Below are 19,931 nucleotides of genomic sequence, written 5' to 3'. Positions count from 1 at the left end.
AGTGTGATGTGATGGTTGAAAATAAATGGATATTATTCAAGTTGTGGAGCCCAGAGCAACTTGTAGTTTCTAACGTTTGGCCTGCAAAATATGATGAGTGCTTACTTATACTTTAGAGCTTGCTCTGAATGCCATTTGGTGACAAGAATATAGTTGCTCAGCATTAACTGGCCAACTTTGGGATTCCCAGTATTTTCAAGACCCTGTCTCATAAGCAGACACTAATCCTGTTGCTTAAACAGAAAATAGAAGTGGCTTGAATTATATTGTGCTAAAAAGTATTTTTTTATCAAGAAACATTGTCTAATATATGGATTAATATTTTACTCTTTGAACTTCTGAATCAATGTATAAAGTTATCAGTTTAAAAATCATCTCACGTCAAAAGTTGAATCTTGAAAAAATGTGGTATAATGAAAGGAACATGTAACAGTGACTGTAGACATGATATAATCCAGTCTCCTCATTGTACACACAATAAGATCAACAGCATTAATGACTTATCCAATGACACTTAGCTACTTAACAACAGAATTGGATTTAAGCCTGATTTATAAATTACATTTTTAATTTTTTTATGCAATGAACCATATCAGTTTAAGTAACTGAAGTTGAGATCTTTCTTTACTTTTTTTAGTTAATTAGCAGAATGATCTTCATTGTAATTAACACACTAGGGAAATATGATTCCCATTTGATAACACTTCTTATTTGTTATAGGAGCCTACATATATAATAAAATTTTAAAAGTAATATAGCTAAATATTAACTGACCACTAAAAGTTATCAAGTGTTAGAGTTATAAGTGAATACTACATATTTTATTATTAGAAATAATGAACATTTTAGATTGGTTAAATAAATTATAGGTATATAATGAAATATGTGAACATTAAGTGGAATTTTCTAGTAGTAATGATTAGAAACTATTCATGACATATTTATATAAGTGCTTAATAGTATCTACACTAAAAATTTTTTGTGTGTATATGCATCTATTAGTATTATATTTAGTCTACATGCATTAAAGCTTTAGCTAGCAAATTGGTAAGTTTTGGTAAATTTTTATAAGGATACATTCAAGGACAACACTATATCATGGCTATTGATAAAAACACATTGTATTTAGTCAGGTGTTTTAATCCTCTTTTTTAATTCATAGAGGACAAAAGGAACTTTGGATCATCTTATGTGGTCAAATTAATATATTATCCATCTTACTTATATTGTGGCCAGAAAATAAGAGATGATGCAAAAATGTCTTTAATAATTGGGCATATTATTGCAAATATTTCTTGTTTAGTTTTTCTAATGATTCAAAAACCAGAAGAAGACACATTTAAATCCAATTATTTGCATGTATTTTGAGCTTTTTTTTTTTTTTTTAATTTTAAACAGAGACTCAACGTTAAATGTCCAGATTCCCCCGGCAAGACTTTTCGATGGGGACGAGGTTCATCCTCTTTCTGTGACGTTTCCAAAAGGCAGAGTCATCACAGGCTCTCCCAGTGGAATGAATGCGGAGCTCACCTGCCACCTCAGCTTCAGATCATCTAAACCTGTGTCCTTTCTCACCGATATTCTTTTCTGTGATAACAGAGATAACTGGTAAGATATTCTTTTGTATCTGACAGCAAAGAATAATAAGTTTATGTTTTACACTATTGTAAAATGTTAAAAGGAGAGACATGTAAAATAATGACTTTGGACATAAGTTGTACAATAAGTTTCCAAATGTAGCATTGCTCCCATGGGAAACAGCTTGACAGCTGTTACCAGCACATACTGTAGCTAGAAAATGAGAAATATCAGCATAACGAGTTTCCAAACAGTACGATTTTATTACATGTTGCCTTAACAGACTCAGGGAAATTCAAATACACCTTGGTAAAAACATGTTTCTGGATTTCTTACCTTGTAGGATCAGAAATTCCACTTTTCCGTCGCACCCTGAGATGATTTGATTCCCAAAGTTAGAAGAGGCTAATGGGTAGAGCAAAAAAGTTTGTTAAAAATGTTTATAGTGAGTCGGGGCGCCTGGGTGGCTCAGTTGGTTAAGCATCTGCCTTCAGCTCAGGTCATGATCTCAGGGTCCTGGGATCGAGCCCCGCATCGGGCTCCCTGCTCAGCGGGAAGCCTGCTTCTCCCTCTCCAGCTCCCCCTGCTTGTGTTCCCTCTCTCACTGTCTCTCTCTACATCGAATAAATAAATAAAATCTTTAAAAAAAAATGTTTATAGTGAGAAGTAGCATTAGAAGGAATTGTATACTAAAGATGAGTGTCAGTGTATGTACTCAGTGTGATCATTTATTGATTTGTAGTGGGGTTATTACTGTTTGGTATATTCATAGTCAAAGGATTGATTTCTGTGTTAGGAATTAGAAAGGAGAGAGACAGATGCTATTGGAATGTTGTGTCCAGAGCAGAGTGTGGCTGTATCTAGTTCTCCTGAACTCCACCTTCCATGTCTCTTGCATATGTAGGTGGATAAAAATCATCTAAGTTATACCACTCAGACTCCTGTTTTTCTCTTTTGATGCTAACAGTCTGTCTTTTGTTGATATTTAAAAACAAATTTTTAATGGTTTTGCTTTAGGCTCCCATCAGGCACTGAACTCAGTCCTGGGAGACAGTTGTCTTTTTGTGCATTACTGACCTTGTTCATGAACAAATAGATATGGTGGTCTCCCCCCTCCGCTCCCCCCCCTTCCCCGCCCAGAGCAGTACTGCTCATGACTGGAAATCAGAATCACCTGATAAGTTTTGTTTTGTTTTGTTTTTTAAAGATTTTATTTGTTTGAGAGAGAGTGAGCAAGAGAGAGAGAAGGAGCAGGGGGAGCTGCCGAGGGAGAGGGAAAAGCCAACTCCCTGCTGAGCAGTGAGCCCAACGTGAGGCTCAATCTTGGGACTCCTGGATCATGACCTGAGTTGAAGGTAGACACTTAACTGACTGAGCCATCCAGGCACCCCTCACCTGGGAAGTTTTCAAAACTATGCATGCCTCAGTCCAACCTATAGACTATGATATAATTTGTCTGGAGGGTCAGTTATGCACTGCAAATTTAGAAAGCTCCCCATGTGATTCTAATGGGAAGTCAAAATTGAGAACCCTCACGCTAGAACCCCGGTTCTCAAGTTTGACCCTACATAGGACTCACCCTGGGGGCTTGTTAAAACAGATTCTGAGCCCCACCTCCAGAGTTCCTGATTTAGTTAAGTCTTGGGTGGGGCGTGCACATTTGCATGTCTAACAGGTTCCCATTTGAGGCTGAGGTTGCTAGTCCAGACAGACCCTGAGCTGGTGTGAAAGGCAGAACTTCAGATCTCATTCTGGATCTAAGGAACCAACACCTGTAGTTTTAAAGTATCCCCGGATGATTCATGTGCAGTAAAGTTCATGAAGCAGTGGACCTAAAAAGACTGAATAAGGAAAAATGCTATCAAGAGAGATTAAAGAGTGGAACACTTAAATATTTGGCAAGAAATAACATTAACACTAGAAAATGGTATTGCTGTGAGAATCTTTAAATACCCATCTTTCTCTAAGAGTAGGTTTGCTTTATTTGCTAATACATTATCTAACTTAGTCTGTTTAAGAGATCTACATTGTGAAGTATAATTCTGAATTTATAGCAGAGGAAATTGAAGTACTACTATTTCTATTTGTGACCCTCACCCAGCTATCTTGTGAAAGAACCTAGATTTGAGATCAAATCTCATTATCTCTATCACACAACTTTGCTTCCCTTTAACTTTTCAAATCCTAGGATTTTATTGTTAAAACAGGGTCAGATTACTAAGAACATTGAATAAAATTATTTCTAAGTTTTGATATGTTATGTGGTATATAATCCATTACTTGAATAGGAAGATTTTGAGTTTTAAGGCAAGTTGAACTACATGTTATATTCTGAATGAGAGGCTGATTTAGAAATGTACAGGAAGAATAGTACCAAACAGGTTGTTTGGTACATGAGGCTAAACTAAAATCAGGGCTGCTGATTAGCTGGCACACAGTGATAAATCTTTGCCAGTGAAATATTTTCCAAAGAAACATTTCTTTGCTGGTTGGTAACTAGCCACTGTCCTAGGTCCTCACACCGGTGCCTGATCTGCCCTCAAGCACTCCTTTTGAACCTTGGACCTACTCAAGACTTAGTAACTTTTTTTTTTAAAGATTTTATTTATTTATTTTAGAAAGAGAGAGAGAGCAGGAGCAGGAGGATGGACAGAGGGAGGAGAAGCAGAACCCCCGCTGAGTAGGGAGCCTGAAGGGGCTCAATCCCAGGACCCTGAGATCATGACCTGAGTGGAAGACAGAGAAGACAGACACTTAACTGACAGAGCCTTCATAATTAAAGGGCTAAAGCCAGTCATAGCCAGAGTTCAAAGGATTCTGTACTATTTTTCTTTTGGGTCAGTCTCACATTATCGATAGTGACTATTGGCTAGGAATACTGGAAGCACCCACCTGCCCCTGTGCTAGTTGTGGCGAGTCCCCACAGACATTTCCCCTTTCAGAGCCAATGTTGTAGCTGGACCGAGACCCTTGTGATTGTTACTATGATTACAAGATGTGCCCCAGCAACAACCATCAAGGAATTTCGAAAAAACAAAGTTTATTACCCACATGTTTTTAAGGGTATAAGGCACGCTCGGGGCCACACAGTGAGGTTGCCAGTAGAAAGAAAGTGTGCAAGCCTGGGGTTGAGGGTAGGGCACCTAGGGTTTCAGGGGTTCACTCTTTATTAGTGAATTTAAAATATAAGAGCAGAAATTAAAGTGAGGGAAGGGGGAAAAAGCAAGCAGTTAGATGGTCAGTTACCTAGGTCAACCAGAGATCTCCAGAAAGGGGAACTTCCCAGGTGGGGTGGCCTGGCTATTTAGCTGTGTAGCGGGCAGTATGTTTATATCAGACGCATGTCTTTGAAGTGATTGCCTCTGCAGTCAGAAGCCTAATGTCAGGCACTTAACATTACAATCAGAAAAACTAATTGTCAGGGTGCTTACACTACATATTGATATACACCTCCCTTTTAGATTGTAGAATTCATTGATATTCAAGGATAAATATTTTAATATCACCCTTTTACCATGTGAAACATGATTTTTGTATCCAAAAAACACAGTTAATACAGTTCCAATGACATCAGGAGAAGTGGTCCCATACTTTTGAGTTTAGCTGGTATTTAGAAGCTTCAGTGTCATTAGCAGCAAAGCTGCCCCTGAAGTGTCTGCTCTGTGAATTTCTTGGCACAGAAATTTCTGGGTTGTGCCTGATTTAGTTGCTCACTCTAAAGCAATACAAATTTGTAGTTCTCCTAATCATGAGCAAGATGTGGTTTTGCAAAATTCTTGATCTTTTCTGAAAAGTAACTAGTCACAGTCTTGTTTTGCAAGTTGCTGCTTTTAAGGTACTGGGTTCTATATGTCTTCTGACGTTAAAACAAAATAAGGAGTTGGCATATGTAGGTAAATTAATGCATTGATAGGAAGCTTAAATGATAAACTGTAATTTCTACCTTCTTCATTGATATGTGTTAGTTATTCCATTCTAAATTTAGAGATAAAGCCCGTAGTCTTAATTACAAATACACTGAACATTTCGCTGGTGAGGAAATATATTTTAAAGTGTGCAGATCTTTTGTTTAAAACTGAGGGGCGCCTGGGTGTCTCGGTCATTGGGTGTCTGCCTTTGGCTTGGGTCATGATCCCAGGGTCCTGGGATCGAGCCCTGCATCGGACTCCCTGCTCAGTGGGAGGCCTGCTTCTCCCTCTCCCACTCCCCTTGCTTGTGTTCTCTCTCTCGCTGTCTCTCTGTCAAATAAGTAGATGAAATCTTAAAAAAAAAAAAAAACTGAGAATGTACAGCTCTTAATTATATCTCTTTCCACGTATAGTCGCATTTTATTAACCTTGTTATGGATTCAAAAACATTTTTGAGGCATAGTAAAACTTGTTATGTTACTTTTATTAAAATAATAAGGCATTGACAATCACGTAAATTGAAATTGTATTATTTTTTAAAGCATTCAGTACAATAAAAAGGAAATGAGAATAATGAAAAGTGATTCTAATTATTGTTTTACTCAGTGCATGATTTGGTATTTGTATAGTGTGTACCTGGCAACTTTGGTTCTGTTTCTAGTATTTCTTAGCGTGCCTTTTCCAGACACCTTATGTTTTTGAAGGGGTGGGAACTTGCATCACATAAAGGAGATTAATAGAGAATGAATCAGACCCAGAGTCAAACATATAGAGCATTAATGCATTCAGGTTGGTAATGTGACCTTAATAACTCTAGTGTAAATTAGTATCTGCTTTGTATGTGACTTTCTGGGATATTTAGATATTTAAAATAAGCCTGTATATATATATTTAAATGGACTTTTAAATATTTAAAGTAAGTATATAAAGTGAGTCAAGAACCTTTACGGGACACTACCAGATAGGTAGAAGCAATTTTGGGGGTATTCAAAACTCCCCGTATGTATTAAGAAGACCAGTTATTTAGGACGTGTTCATCTTTCAGAGTCTCCATTCTTAGCACAAACCTGCTGACTGTTAACAGTGAGCCATCTAGAATTTTAGCATCATGGCTGCTGACATGCAGGCAGTGGGAAATCTCAAGAATATTTCAATAACCATCTAATAGATCATAACTGAAGACAGTGTTGGGATACTGCCCTGAAACATTATCTGTCATGTTTTGGGGGGCTGGGTTATACATAACACTGTGTATTTGTCCACCTTTCTTGGTGTTGTGTGTATAGATAGAATGTGCAGTTAGGAGGGAGTAGAATTCATAAGGGGCCATGCTTTGTTCTGATATAATCATCTGTTCCTTATTCCTTGACCTAGACCTGTGGAAGGCTGTTTGTAATGGCACCTTCATTCTATGAAGAACATTATTTTCATGGTAGATCTGTTAAGCCAGAGCACTGGATTGTAGCACAGTCTCAATTATAAAGTAGAATGTTTATTTGTCTTTAACCAAAACATAGGATACCAATGTATTATAATAAACTCTCAACAGAAAAATTTCATAATTATGATTTGTCCATCATTCACTTATAGCAAAATGGTAATGCTTAAAATTTGTATAGAAATTTCAAAAACCCAGAAACTTCCAATATAATATTTGCCATTATTTAATGGCAATATTTAAATCATAGTGCTTTTAACACAGGTTGCAGAAAGAAAAGTTAACCACAGTCCTTTTTCCTTCTCTTTACCCTCATTCTCTTTGGTGCCAGTGATGGTTGGAGAGTCTCTGCCCTGCTTAGAGACTTTTCATTTTAGAGGAAATTCTAATGTCTTGCCCTTTGTCTCTCCCTTGCTGGTTATGAGCCCCTGCCTGATTGCTGGTCTTCACAAAGCTCCTAGAAGTTGGATCCCCATGCAGTTGGTTGCCACCTTGGGACCTATTGGTAGGGTCCTCCCCATCCCTCTTTCCTCAGACCCTGTCTGGCACCTCAGCCCTTCACCTTTTTATAAATATGAATTGATTAATCAAGAAAATACCATAACAGGATTATAATATTTGATTGCTGTTATAATATTTGATTGCCTTATGCATAGAAAACCAGGCATGTAAATAACAAAAAGGAATGCATGCTTATTATAACAATTCAAACAATGCAAAAGTTGAAAACACTACTAATAGTTAGCTTCTCCACCTTTAATCCCACATACATGATCACATACTGTAAAATGCAGTATCTTTTCATTAAGTACCTTTGGTTATACAAATACATGCAACCCTACATATGTATGTATGGACAAATATGTGTACATTGATACAGACATAGATAAAGGTGGTTTTTAGATAATATTATGCCTAATTAGTCCGTGGTTTTTTTTCTGCATATGTCACACAACAGAATGAAGTGGTAAGGTAGTCTGGGGCTTGTGGGCTAGCTCCAACATCTTTAATGTGCAGCTTCTGAAGTCTGCTGCTGTTACCTCTAGACTAATGGAATAGAATGCAAGGAGTGCAGGCCAAAAATTTTGAGGGGATGAACTAGAACATGTACCCATCACCTTTGCCAATATGTCACTGGCTCAAGCTTGCCCTGGGGGCTTGCCTAGGTGAAAGTGTGTGTCCCTGCATGGCTGTGTGTCCTGTCAACCCTTGGGAGGGGGATTCTATTTCTGTAAACAAGAGGACAGATTCTGGGCAACAGCAGACTCCAACCCAAGTAGGAAAGGTCTTTCTCCTTCACAGTCCTTCTGGTCTTTTATTAAATTTTGCATCCTATAAATCCTTCTTGGTGGTCTAATTGCATTTCATACAGTCGAAACTTTTAGGCAACTGCAGATTTGGCCTTCTCCACTGGAAGCTGTGCAAGACCCAAAAGGCCCTGACACTGGTGCCCAGTTTCCGCCAGCAGGCTTGGTAGTTGTTGTTTCAGTGGGAACAGTGTGGAAGAAGGTGACATGACTCCGCACGCTAGCCCCAGCTTTCAGAAATTTTCCTTTTGGTGCTCAGATATGTTTATCCTTTTGTGTTTGTATTGAATCCTTCGATTTGTTTTTATTTTATTCTATTTTTTAAATTTTTTTAAAGATTTATTTATTTGAGAGAGAGAGAGAGAGAGAGCTGGGGGCGGGGGAGGAAAAGGGAGAGAGAGAGAGAGAGAGAGAGAGAGAGAGAAAATCTTCAGCAGACTCCCAGCTGAGCTCGGAGCCTGTTGCAGGGTCGATGCCAGGACCCTGACAACATGACTTGAGCCGAAATCAAGAGTCAGCCGCTTAACCTACTGAGCCACCCAGGTGCCCCCTTGGATTTGTTTTTAAACATATCCTGATTTCTATGTTTGTCCATTCTGTATTTTATTTTACTTTATTTTTTTAAAGATTTTATTTATTTGACAGAGAGAGAGAGAGAGAGAGAGAGAGGGAGCACAAGCAGGAGTTGCTGCAGAGGGAGAAGGAGAAGCAGACTGCCTGCTGAGCAGGGAGCCCGATGCGGGGCTCGATCCCAGGACCCTGGGATCATGACCTGAGCCGAAGGCAACTGCTTAACTGACTGAGCCACACAGGCGCCCCTGTCCATTCTGTATTTTAGATTCCTCCAAACAAGTATGTTGGTATTGTTGACCTATTATTAATAAGAAGAGGTTTGTTCACATATTTCATGGTATGGCATATTGGGGTTTTCTCTGTTGACTACTAAAGGTTGCTTCCTGCTGTCAGTGCTGATTATAATCTTGATTTGGAGATAATGTGGGGAGATGTTTGTGCTAACATTCCCAGTTTCTAAATGCCAGCATCGATTCCACATTTGCCAAGAAACTTCCAATCACTTCTAAATTTGTACTTAGTGCAAATGGTATTTTCATGGTGAGAATTTTCAACTACCACAGCAGTATCAGTTTGAGGGCGTTTGGTTTACAAGTTGCTTTTTTGATTAATTGTTTAGAAAGGTTTTTTTTCTTCTGGAAACAACATAGATAAAACTATGTGAAATGAATTTACCTATCTTAACAAATCATTGTAAACACTTTTATCTACCGCTCTCGTCCAGAAATAGAACATCACTGATGCCCCCAGAGATCTCTTGTGTATTTCTTTCCCATTGCAACCTGGTTTAATTTCTGTGGCCATTAGTTCTCTATAATTATTTCTCTCTCTAGTTTTGAGCATTTCACATTAGATAGGTGATACTCAAACTTATGCTTTATGTTTACAGAAGGTATTACTAGAAATCAAAATTCATTTACTTTCCTCAAGTTAAAAAAAGGCAGAACGTGGTACAACTAATTGAATTTTTTTTGTTTATAAATTTGCATTCAACTTAAAACTATATAACTAGCATTTCTTATTTTAATATGTTGATTAAAGGTATTGAACTATCTTAATATTCTTAATTTTATGTAATTTTACTATTTTAATTTTTTTTGACCTCTACCTATGGCCTGAACACTTTCAGTATTATAACCAAATAGCAACTGGTATAATAAAGTGCCTTAATAATAGTGTTTCAGAATTTCATCAGGCTGCTTAAAGTTAATCATTTAAATGCTTGGATTTTATGTAAAGATGAATATCATTATAATGAATCTTAGAGGATGCAGTCATGCCCTTACTTTCAAAATGAAAGTATTGTCCACTTGCATTCAGTTGGTTCCCACTTGTTGAAACCCTAACTTTAAATACCATACCATTGGCCATCAGGTATTCAAATGATACTTATTGCAAAAGATGAGTGCTATGTGACATATACAGTGAATTCATACTAATGGATAAGAGCTGGGCATTGGGAAAATTGACTAAGAAGGCAATTTCACATTTATAGTCAGTAGAATTCTAACATGTGCCTCAAGACTCTGTTCTACAAAGAGCTTCATGGATCTAGGGAAGATATGAAGCTCTTGACTGGTCACTCAGCCTCTCCTTACTTAGGCAGAGTGGCTTAAATTGACCAACATGTTGTAAAACATGTGAAATGAATTTACATATCTTAAAACCAAGAGTTTTGGGTTAGCAGTTTATACACCTTGCTGTACTAGATGATAATCTCACCTGGTAGATTTTTCTGATTTAGAAATCAAAATAAAAACGGGTTGATTAGTATGGAATACATGGAACTGCACCTCCTTGTGCCCCTTCAAGGTAGGATTTGCTGTTCAACCATGTGGAATGAAGCCAGCCGTCTACTTCCATTTGTCAGCTCCTATACAAACTGTCCCAGCTTCACTTGGCCTAAGGTTACACGCCACCAGGCAAGCAGCCTACATTCCCTGACTGATTCAGGCAAGCTTAGGGGGCCAGACATTTTAGCCCGATGCCAGAATCTCTGAAGGGCAATCCAAAGCTCCCTGCCCAGTTGATCAAGGCCTTATTAGGCCGATATGGCTGTTCTGCCTCATCCTCTTCTCCACACCTTGCAGCCCATCTTCTTGCTCTTATTCTCCAGTCTACTTCCTCCCTCTTTCTTACATAGGTATTGATTCTAATAAACTTCTTAAACCCCAGACTATCTTCTTCCAATAAACCCAAACTATGATAATTTGAGGTTAAATATTATACTTGTGGTGTCCCTGATGAGGGCTATGAAGTAGTCTTTTCTTTTAGCTCAAATGGATCTTGAATGAGGATGTCAGTCACTCCATCCATCCATCCGTCCGTACATCCATCCACCCATGTATGTAGTCACAACTTCCACGTATCTTTTATGTGCTGTATACTGGTCTTTGCCTGTATGGAGCTAGATGAAAGAGAGAAGATATTTATGTGTTGGGTGACTGTAAAAATACAGACTAGAAATGGAGAGACCACTAAATAAGCTCTCCCAGACTGATGCTGTGAAGAGGTAGAGAACTACAGTGATGGTAGTAAAGGGAGAATGGGAAAGAGTGATTTTGATTCAATTGATATAAGGACATGGTGACCGATGGCAATGCCTGACATCAACAAACCCTTGAAATGAAAGAAAATTTAAAAGCAGCATATATGAATGTGAATTAGATGCTAATTAAATAAATTTTTGTAGCTTGCTGTAGTTTGTTCTGTGTAACTGAATATTTCCTTACTTTTTCTTTTTAAAGATTTTATTTATTTAATTGACAGAGAGAGAGACAGAGAGAGAGGTAACACAAGCAGGGGGAGTGGGAGAGGGAGAAGCAGGCTTCCTGCTGAGCAGGGAGCCCGATGTGGGGCTCGATCCCAGGACCCTGGGATCATGACCTGAGCCGAAGGCTGTCGCTTAACCAACTGAGCCACCCAGGTGCCCCAATATTTCTTTACTTTTTAAAAAACATTTTATTTATTTGAGAGAGAAAGAGAGAGAGCACGAGTTGGGGGGAGGAACAGAGATAGAGGGAGAAGCAGACTCCCCACTGAACAGTGAGCTCAACATGGGGCTCTATCCCAGGACCCAGAGAGGGGTCAGAAGGCAGACTTTTAACCAACTGAACCACCCAGGCGCCTCTTCTTTACTTTTGTTAACAAAATATCCTGCATGCTACTAATCTCCCAAATATAGTCTTTGTAGTCATTAGTAAAACTCTCAAAGTTATCAGTCAACTTACTGAAGTGGCCATGCAAATTTATTATGTTTTATACTCTTTTGGTTTATTTATTTTATACTTTCTTTGATGCCTTCTTTTTCCCTAATCTCATGCTCTGTTGTTCTCTTGACAACTGTTTACCTCAGGGTTACTGTATTTTAAGGGTTTTCTTTTCTAATTTACAAATCCAGCAGCAAATGTTTGCCCTATGATCTTAACAGCATATTCCCTGTAACAGTGAGAATCAGTCTCCTAGTGCATTTTGTAGCCAGCACATGGGTGTTTGTAGATAATGGAATCTGATCTCTTCCATGATAAAATGAAAAAGGTAGTTCAGGATTCTACTATAGGGTTTGATGATACCTGTCTTTCATACACTCCAAATGATCTTTATCTCAGTCTTGCATAAACTAATGGGATACTAGTGTGGCCTATTTTAGAGTATATTCAAGCTGAAGAGCAATGGTTTTATGTTTCAAGTACTGCATTTACTAGACCCTCTACATGAGATACATTTTATTCTGATATTTCTTTGAGAAAACATATTACCAAGTTACTCTAAATTCAGTAACACTTTAAAGTAAAATTTATTTTTATTAACTATTAGGGCACATACTGAAATCTCTAAGTTCATTTTTTAAAACCTGTGTTAGGCAAATTACTTTTCAGCAAATACATACCCTATGCTGCTTTCGTAAGAGTCTGTGGACCACAAGTTGGAACCATTTTCATAGATTATGGAAACCTGTTGGTAGATTTACTGTTCTACACTGGTTAATGATTTTGAAGAGGTAACTTCGCATGAATTTCATTTATCCCTTTTTGGAAAGGAATAAAACAACACACAATTCAAATAAACTTGCTCTTTTCCTATCACTGGACTTAATGCAATGGGAATATTCTGAAAGATATCATCTAACTTTGGGATATTAATGAGGTAAGAGTATTTTATGCTGTGCAGATGTCCCTCGAGTTATGATGAGGCTATGCCCCAATAAACCCACAATAAATTGAAAATATCGTAAATTAAAAATGCATTTAATACACCTAACCTGCCAAACATCCTAGCTCAGCCTAGCCTACCTTAAACGTGCTTAGAACACTTACATTAGCCTAGATTTAGGCAACGTCATCTAACACAAAACCTGTTTTGTTATTAAGTATTGAATATCTCATGTAATTTATTGAATGCTGTACTAAAAGTGGAAAATATAATGGTTCTAAGTATATTGTCCTGCAGGTCACTAGCCTGAGAAAGATCGAAATTCAAAATTTGACGTATGGTTTCTGCTGAATGCATATTGCTTTCGCATCATCCCCAAAATCTAAAAATCATAAGTTAGACCATCTAAGTCAGGGACCTGCTGTACTTCATACCTGGTAACTCCTGGTTAATTTGCTTTTCCCTTCCCTTCAGAACCACTTTCTTTTGCTGGGAGTCCCCAGCTGACCTCATCCTCTGCAACCATATTCTCTGTGAAAGTGTTGCCAGACCATCACCTGGTTTCCCAAGCCCTGTGGTCCATTTCATCGTATCCTAGTTGCTTTCTAATAAGTGTTCCCTTGCTTAGGTCTTAATCTTTAACCTTTAAGATACTCATTCCTGATCGAGTATGCAAATGTTCTGGATTGCGTTGCTCTAACCCAATAACAATACATATTTTATTGTGGGATTTTAGGCCTTTGGCCAGACAGTTAGGGAAATGATTTTTCACAAGGTATTCTATTAGAGGAAGTTCCATCATGGCACAGAGTTGATGGCCTCCAACTCTCAACTCTGATCTTAGTCTGTGTTACTATAAAAACAAAAACAAAAACGAAAAGCTCTTCCTTAGAACTGATTGATTCTAGATGTTTCAAATCATGAATTCTTATTTTTTGTTAGGTTCATTAGAAATGCATATGTATCCTGAAATCTTCTAAGAGATAAAATGAAACTAGCTTGTAAAAACTACCTAGTTTTGTGTTTTAGCTGGATCATGGTTGTCTTCTAATGTAAAGTGCACTACAGCATTCTAGAAATAATATAATGAGGGGTGCCTGGGTGGCTCAGTCAGTTAAGCATCAGACTCTTGATTTCAGCTCAGATTGTGATCTCAGGGTTGTGGGATTGAGCCCCGCGATGGGCTCGGCGCTCAAATTCTTTCCCTCTGCCCGTCCTCCTCACTGCCCATCCCCCCACCCCCCGCTTATGTGCGCCCCCCCCTCAAATAATCTTTAAAAAAAAAGAAAGAATTTAATGAAAGTAAGCTTTTTGTTTTGTGTGAGTTCATGTTATCATGGAGAGAGTTTTACTGTTTGGTTCCATCAAGTTGTAAATCCTGACCTGTATATTGTATCTAATAGCTAGAGCTTTGGCTCTAAGTTTTTTGGAATTAACCATTAAGTATATAATGATGCAAGCAGCAGAACAGCTAATGATTCACCCACCTTAGAAGTAATTTTTAAACTCAACTTTATTACGCATTATTGTATTAATCACATTATAGAGCATGCCACCATATTTAGCAGTTCTACTTTTCTGGGGGTGAAGGTAGTGCCCTTTCTGTGTTAAAGTAATGTTTTTCTTTCTGATTAAAGTATAAGTTTTTCCTGAATATTTTTAGAATATAATAAGTTTATATACCTTCATGAAAACAAATACACTTTGTTTATACATTAATGGTATACATATCTATGCATAGACACAAATGGTAAATTTTGGTGGCAAATTTTACTTTTTGTCTCAATTCTTTCCTGGAAACCCATCAACTGTGTTAACCACTTATATATTTTCCCATAAGAACACCGAATTAAGAGTAAAATGTTTTGAAAGAGTATATTAATCAAAGTTAATGATTTAAAATTGTGAGAATAGACCTAAAGAGAGATTTTAAGATTTCAAAAATGGTTTAAATCAATTATGGGATTATTTCCAGATTTTTGGGCAGACCGAAAATGAGATGATTCTTCTAAAAAGAATTGATATATATTTAAAATATTGCTAAATGGACATATATTTCTAGACTTGAGGGTTATCGATGGATCTCTCATGTATCTAAAGAATTCTCTGCCTTTACCTTACTTTGCTGTGATAAAAATCAGTGGAATGCAGTCACATGTGAAACACAGTTCTGTGGATTTATGCACATTAAAATAAAACCGAAAATCTTTTTAAGATCACTAAATTGGTTAATAGCATATATTTCCTAGAATTATTAATGTTCATAAATAACAGCACCTTGATGGGCTGCAATGTGGATTATTGCAATGTTCAGAAGAGCAGCTATAATTTTATTTCTTTCCCCTTCACTCAAAGAAGGATATTGAAAGAAAGCTAAATAAGTGAGAATCACATTATCATCAAGAATCTTTTCATTCTGTTTTGACCTATTAAAAATGAATAAATAAAAATTCTGTAACTTTATTAATGATTAACAAAATGATGTTTGATGTCCTCACTGGCGATAGAGAGATTCTTCTCTCTGGCAACATCATGGATGACCTCGACTGTTATAAATATACATTACAGTACCAGATTAAGTCCCATTGATTGGCCTAACTAACATAAATGTACTAGCAATGGTAAGCATTAAATATTTAAATAAACATATCCACCCTTTTTGTGTGTAAATTTGTAAAATGTTAAGAATTATTGAGTTGTACATCTTAAAAAGATGGATTTCATGATATGTAAATTATATATTTTAAATGTTGGTATAAAAAATGAGGGCATCTGATGGATACTATCATAACCAAATGACCAGACTCAGTATCACTAATAAGGAGGAACATTGATCTGTTGGGCTTCCTGGTGGGATGAAATGAGAACTGTGCCACAGCACATATGGAGTTTTTTTGGTCAGAAATAAAACATTATCAGTCTTGGGATAGTCAGAATATTTCTGACAACTAGCCTTGACTCTTATAAATAATGTCAATGCCATGAAGGACCACTCAAGACTGGGAGATTGTCCTGGTTTAAAGGAAAGTAAATTCAATCAATGATCTCAGTTTGGACTTTGACATTACTGGGACTCTTCAGTATGGACTGTAAACTAGATAATATTCTTGTACTGATGTTAAATTTGATGGTAGTCATGATACGGTTATGATGATATAGAATAATATTCTTGTTCTTAGGGTATACAGGCTGAATATTTAGGGGTACATTTGTGTACACACACATTTTAAGAAAAATTTTTTAAGAGATTTTATTTATTCATTTGAGAGAAAGAGAGGGAGGGAGGGAATGCACAACCAGGGGGAGAGGGAGAAGCAGACTTCCCGCTGAGCTGGGAGCCCGACGTGTGGGGCTCCATCCCAGGACCTGGAGATCATGACCTGAGCTGAAGGCAGACACTTAACCATCTGAGTCACCCAGGCACCCCAGAAAATAAATTTTTAATAGGAGAGAAATGAATGTGGCAAAATAGTAATTGCTGAACTGCGTGAAGGGTACATATATGTTTATTTTACTAGTCTTTCAGTTCTGTGAATTTGGTAAAATGCAAAGTACAATGTTGAGGTAGAGGGAAAAAAAATCATTAATGAGGAATTTCAGGTGAACCTGAAAATGACAAAGGATAAAAATAAATTGTGCACTCCATATTTGACTTTCTATACATTATGGTATTTACTGATTGATTTATCATACTAAAATATTCATAGTTTGTGCATGATGGTCGTATCTAAAGTGGTGGGAGATAGAGAGCAGCCAGAGTTTTCCTCTCAGTTTGCATTGTCCCCTAGGGTACAGCAGTACCTTTTGTGTCCATGCACAACTGCAAACTTTCCACCTCTGTGAGAATTTTCATGTGTCCAACAGGAGAATTTATGTCGATTTTATAAGTGCTGGTTATTGTTTACTTAGGAAAACATCTGAAATAAAATATTTCTCCCTTAGAATCCAGGAGAATATTTATAGCTTCCAAAAAAAGGCTTTTATTTAAACCAGCTTCTAATAGGAACTTTTATAATTTAACATTATTTGAACAGCTGTAAGTATTAAAATGCATGCTGTTTAATGAGATAATTGATAAAAAATGTTTGTAAGTGCTTACATCCATCATCATATATATGACTCTATCACAACTTGGTAACTTTGAGCATATGTGCAACCAGACAGATCTTGAATGGAAGCTAACCATTCTCATGCAGTGGCCAAAAGCATAGCTTTGCTTCGGGTCTACTGAACTTGAACTTGGGCTCTCTATTTCCTAATTGTGTGACTTTAAACAATTGTTGACTTTTTCTGGACCTTGCTTTTGTAACTAAAGTCTGAGAGAGTTAATAATATATATCCTCAAAGACTGTTGAGAAGGTTTATGTAAATGAAATAATGCATTTTAGATGCTCAGAACAATAGCTGCCACAAATAGTTCAAGCCCATTTCTATCACCACCAACATCTGCATCATATCAACTCTGTTGCCAGGAATGTCCATCCTTGTTTTTGCCCATTGGAACTCTTCTAAATCACTTGTGCTTCAAGATTGCTATTTAAATCTCCAAATGGAACTGAAACCCATAATGTCAGCGTCACTTCACTGTTACTGTACAGTGTTATAGTCATTTTACTGTTACTGTAATTTTGAGTATTTTTAGAGTAAATTCACTACCACTAATGGTTCCTGGCTATATGGATTGGTATAGGGCTTCCATAAATAATACCATTATTCTCTGATAAGGTGCCCTATTTTCCCAGAAATTTTTTTTTAAATGTAGCGTATTAATATTATTGATTGCAAGTCCCTTTTCTGTTTTAATGTATTTTTAATAATAGTGATATTAATGTATAAAGTGCCCATATTCCCATGCTGTGCAAGTTATATAATTTCTTTATCACGTGCTCCATAGAAGAATGTAGTCAAATGAATTTTGTATATGTTGGTCATTCTTTACTCTGAGGAATATCTGAAATCAATGTTATCATCTGCAACAAACTAGTTTTATAAGAGGAAAAATTACAATATTCACATTTCATTCTCCAAATGAATTTTAGTTCAACCTTATTTTCTTTAGTTCTGTATTTTCTTTAGTTCTGATACTTCTTTAAGCAGTATCATTCATTTGGTTCATTTGGTTGTTGTCTTGGGTAGGGGTTGTTCACAAGCAGACTTTTAGACGAAGATTCATAGCTATGTGGTTTATTAAGGAAGGACTGCCAGGAAAAAACAAGGTAGGGGAAGCAGAACACAGAATCAGTCATCCCAAATAAAATGAAATTTGAGTCAGAGTCCCAACCTAAGCTTGATCTCATGGGATCCTCTGGAGATGAAGTTACACCACAGAGTTTTTGTCCTATTTGAAGCAAAGAACCTGTTCTTTTAAACTCCTGCCCCACACAGGCATTGGCTATGGCATTACCCAGGGTACCTTAAACTCCCAAGGCAATTGAAGCTTTCAGCAGCTCTAGCAATCCAACACTGGTTCTTGAAGGTTACAGTTACCCCACCATGCCCACCCAGAGGGTGGGAGCCCAGCACAAAGAAATTACATCCTAGGAGATAAGGACATAAGGGCAGGAGCAGCCACACCATTTGCTGGAGGAATCTTTTTTCCTTTCTGTTTTTTCTCTTCCTATAATCACTGTTAAAGCAGAAAGCATTTTTGGTTCTAAGATAACAATGATGATGGTATCTATGGATAAACTATGTTATTTAATCTGAAAAATATTAGACAGTTGGGCAGTTAATGGAATTTTGATTGATCACTATGTGTAGCATAAATACATAATATATGGAAGTCATGATTCATGCTATCAAGGAATTTTAAATTTCACTTTAAGAAGGGCATCCTATAGAAAAAAACAATTATAATATAGAACTACAATTTAATCCTGACTAGGGCAATCTGATACATGTGTTTAGGATGATGGAATAGAATGATCAGGGTTGGTCACACGAGACAATGTTGAATATATATAGTTTGCATAATATTTTAACGCACGTCGGTAGGTAAAGAGAAAAACATAATGCATTCCTTATGAGAAAATATGCAGAACTAAGGTGAAAATCAATTCATTTACATATAACATGTTTACTTTAATGTTCCTGACAGCTCATTATATTTCAGCTACAAAGTTTTTCTTAGTTTCATCCTATTCTATATTTTATTTGTATCAACTTGGATTATAACATGGATTTTGTCATTTCACCTTTTCAGTGACCGTAAACTACATAGAAGGACTAATATGATACATAATTATTAATTATCTTGATAATTACTATAATGCAGAAATTAAGCCAATAATCCAATATTACAGTGGTATAGATATAAAATATAGTACTTCTGGGGTGCCTGGGTAGCTCAGATGGTTGAGCGTCTGCCTTCAGCTCGGGTCGTGGTCCCAGGGTCCTGGGATCGAGTCCCGCATCGGGCTCCCTGCTCAGCGGGGAGCCTGCTTCTCCCTCTGCCTCTCTCTCTGTCTCTGATGAATAAATAAAATCTTTAAAAAAAAAAATAAGTAAATAAATAAATACAGTACTTCTGTTAAAAGATCAGTTGGGGGTGCCTGATTGGCTCCATCAGTAGAGTGTGTGACTTTTAATCTCAGGGTTGTGAGTTCCAGCCCCCTGTTGGGTGAGGAACCTACTTTAAAAAAAGTTGGGCAAGGACAGAGTTGTCACATAAATTGGACAGGCCCAATATAATCTTAGAGTATTTTGTGGCTCTTATTAATAAGAAAGTTCACAATGCTTTTATAAAATAGTTTAATAGTGTGTAGGTTGTGGAAGGGATTAATACTCTAGTGGTTGAATAACTTTTATAGCATTGTTTTCAGTTCTCAGATACATTTAAACGACAAACACAAAATAAAAGATCATCTGAAGAAGGCAGATGGTATGTGAAATTTCTGAAGACCTTGTAGTTGAAAGAAACCTTGAATGTTCTAAATGTTTTCAATTTGAAGAAGAGAAAGCCTAGAGAAGATACAA

At 36.9% G+C, this 19,931-nt stretch overlaps 1 protein-coding gene across 1 annotated transcript in view; it reads left to right on the top strand.

Moving 5' to 3' along the window:
• CFAP47 (cilia and flagella associated protein 47) overlaps positions 1-19,931 on the top strand; it is a 514,691-nt gene that overhangs the window by 143,378 nt on the left and 351,382 nt on the right. The window contains exon 26 of the mRNA XM_073901936.1: positions 1,399-1,608. Within this exon, the coding sequence (XP_073758037.1) occupies positions 1,399-1,608 (210 nt within the window). The remainder of the gene's footprint in view (positions 1-1,398; positions 1,609-19,931) is intronic.

The sequence above is a fragment of the Callorhinus ursinus genome, unplaced genomic scaffold (genome assembly GCF_003265705.2).
Source record: "Callorhinus ursinus isolate GAN/ISIS: 27379988/994484 unplaced genomic scaffold, GSC_fseal_2.0 scaffold16, whole genome shotgun sequence".
NCBI lineage: Eukaryota > Metazoa > Chordata > Mammalia > Carnivora > Otariidae > Callorhinus > Callorhinus ursinus.
Note: the sequence above shows the minus strand (reverse complement) of the source record. Positions and strands in the feature narration are given on the sequence as shown.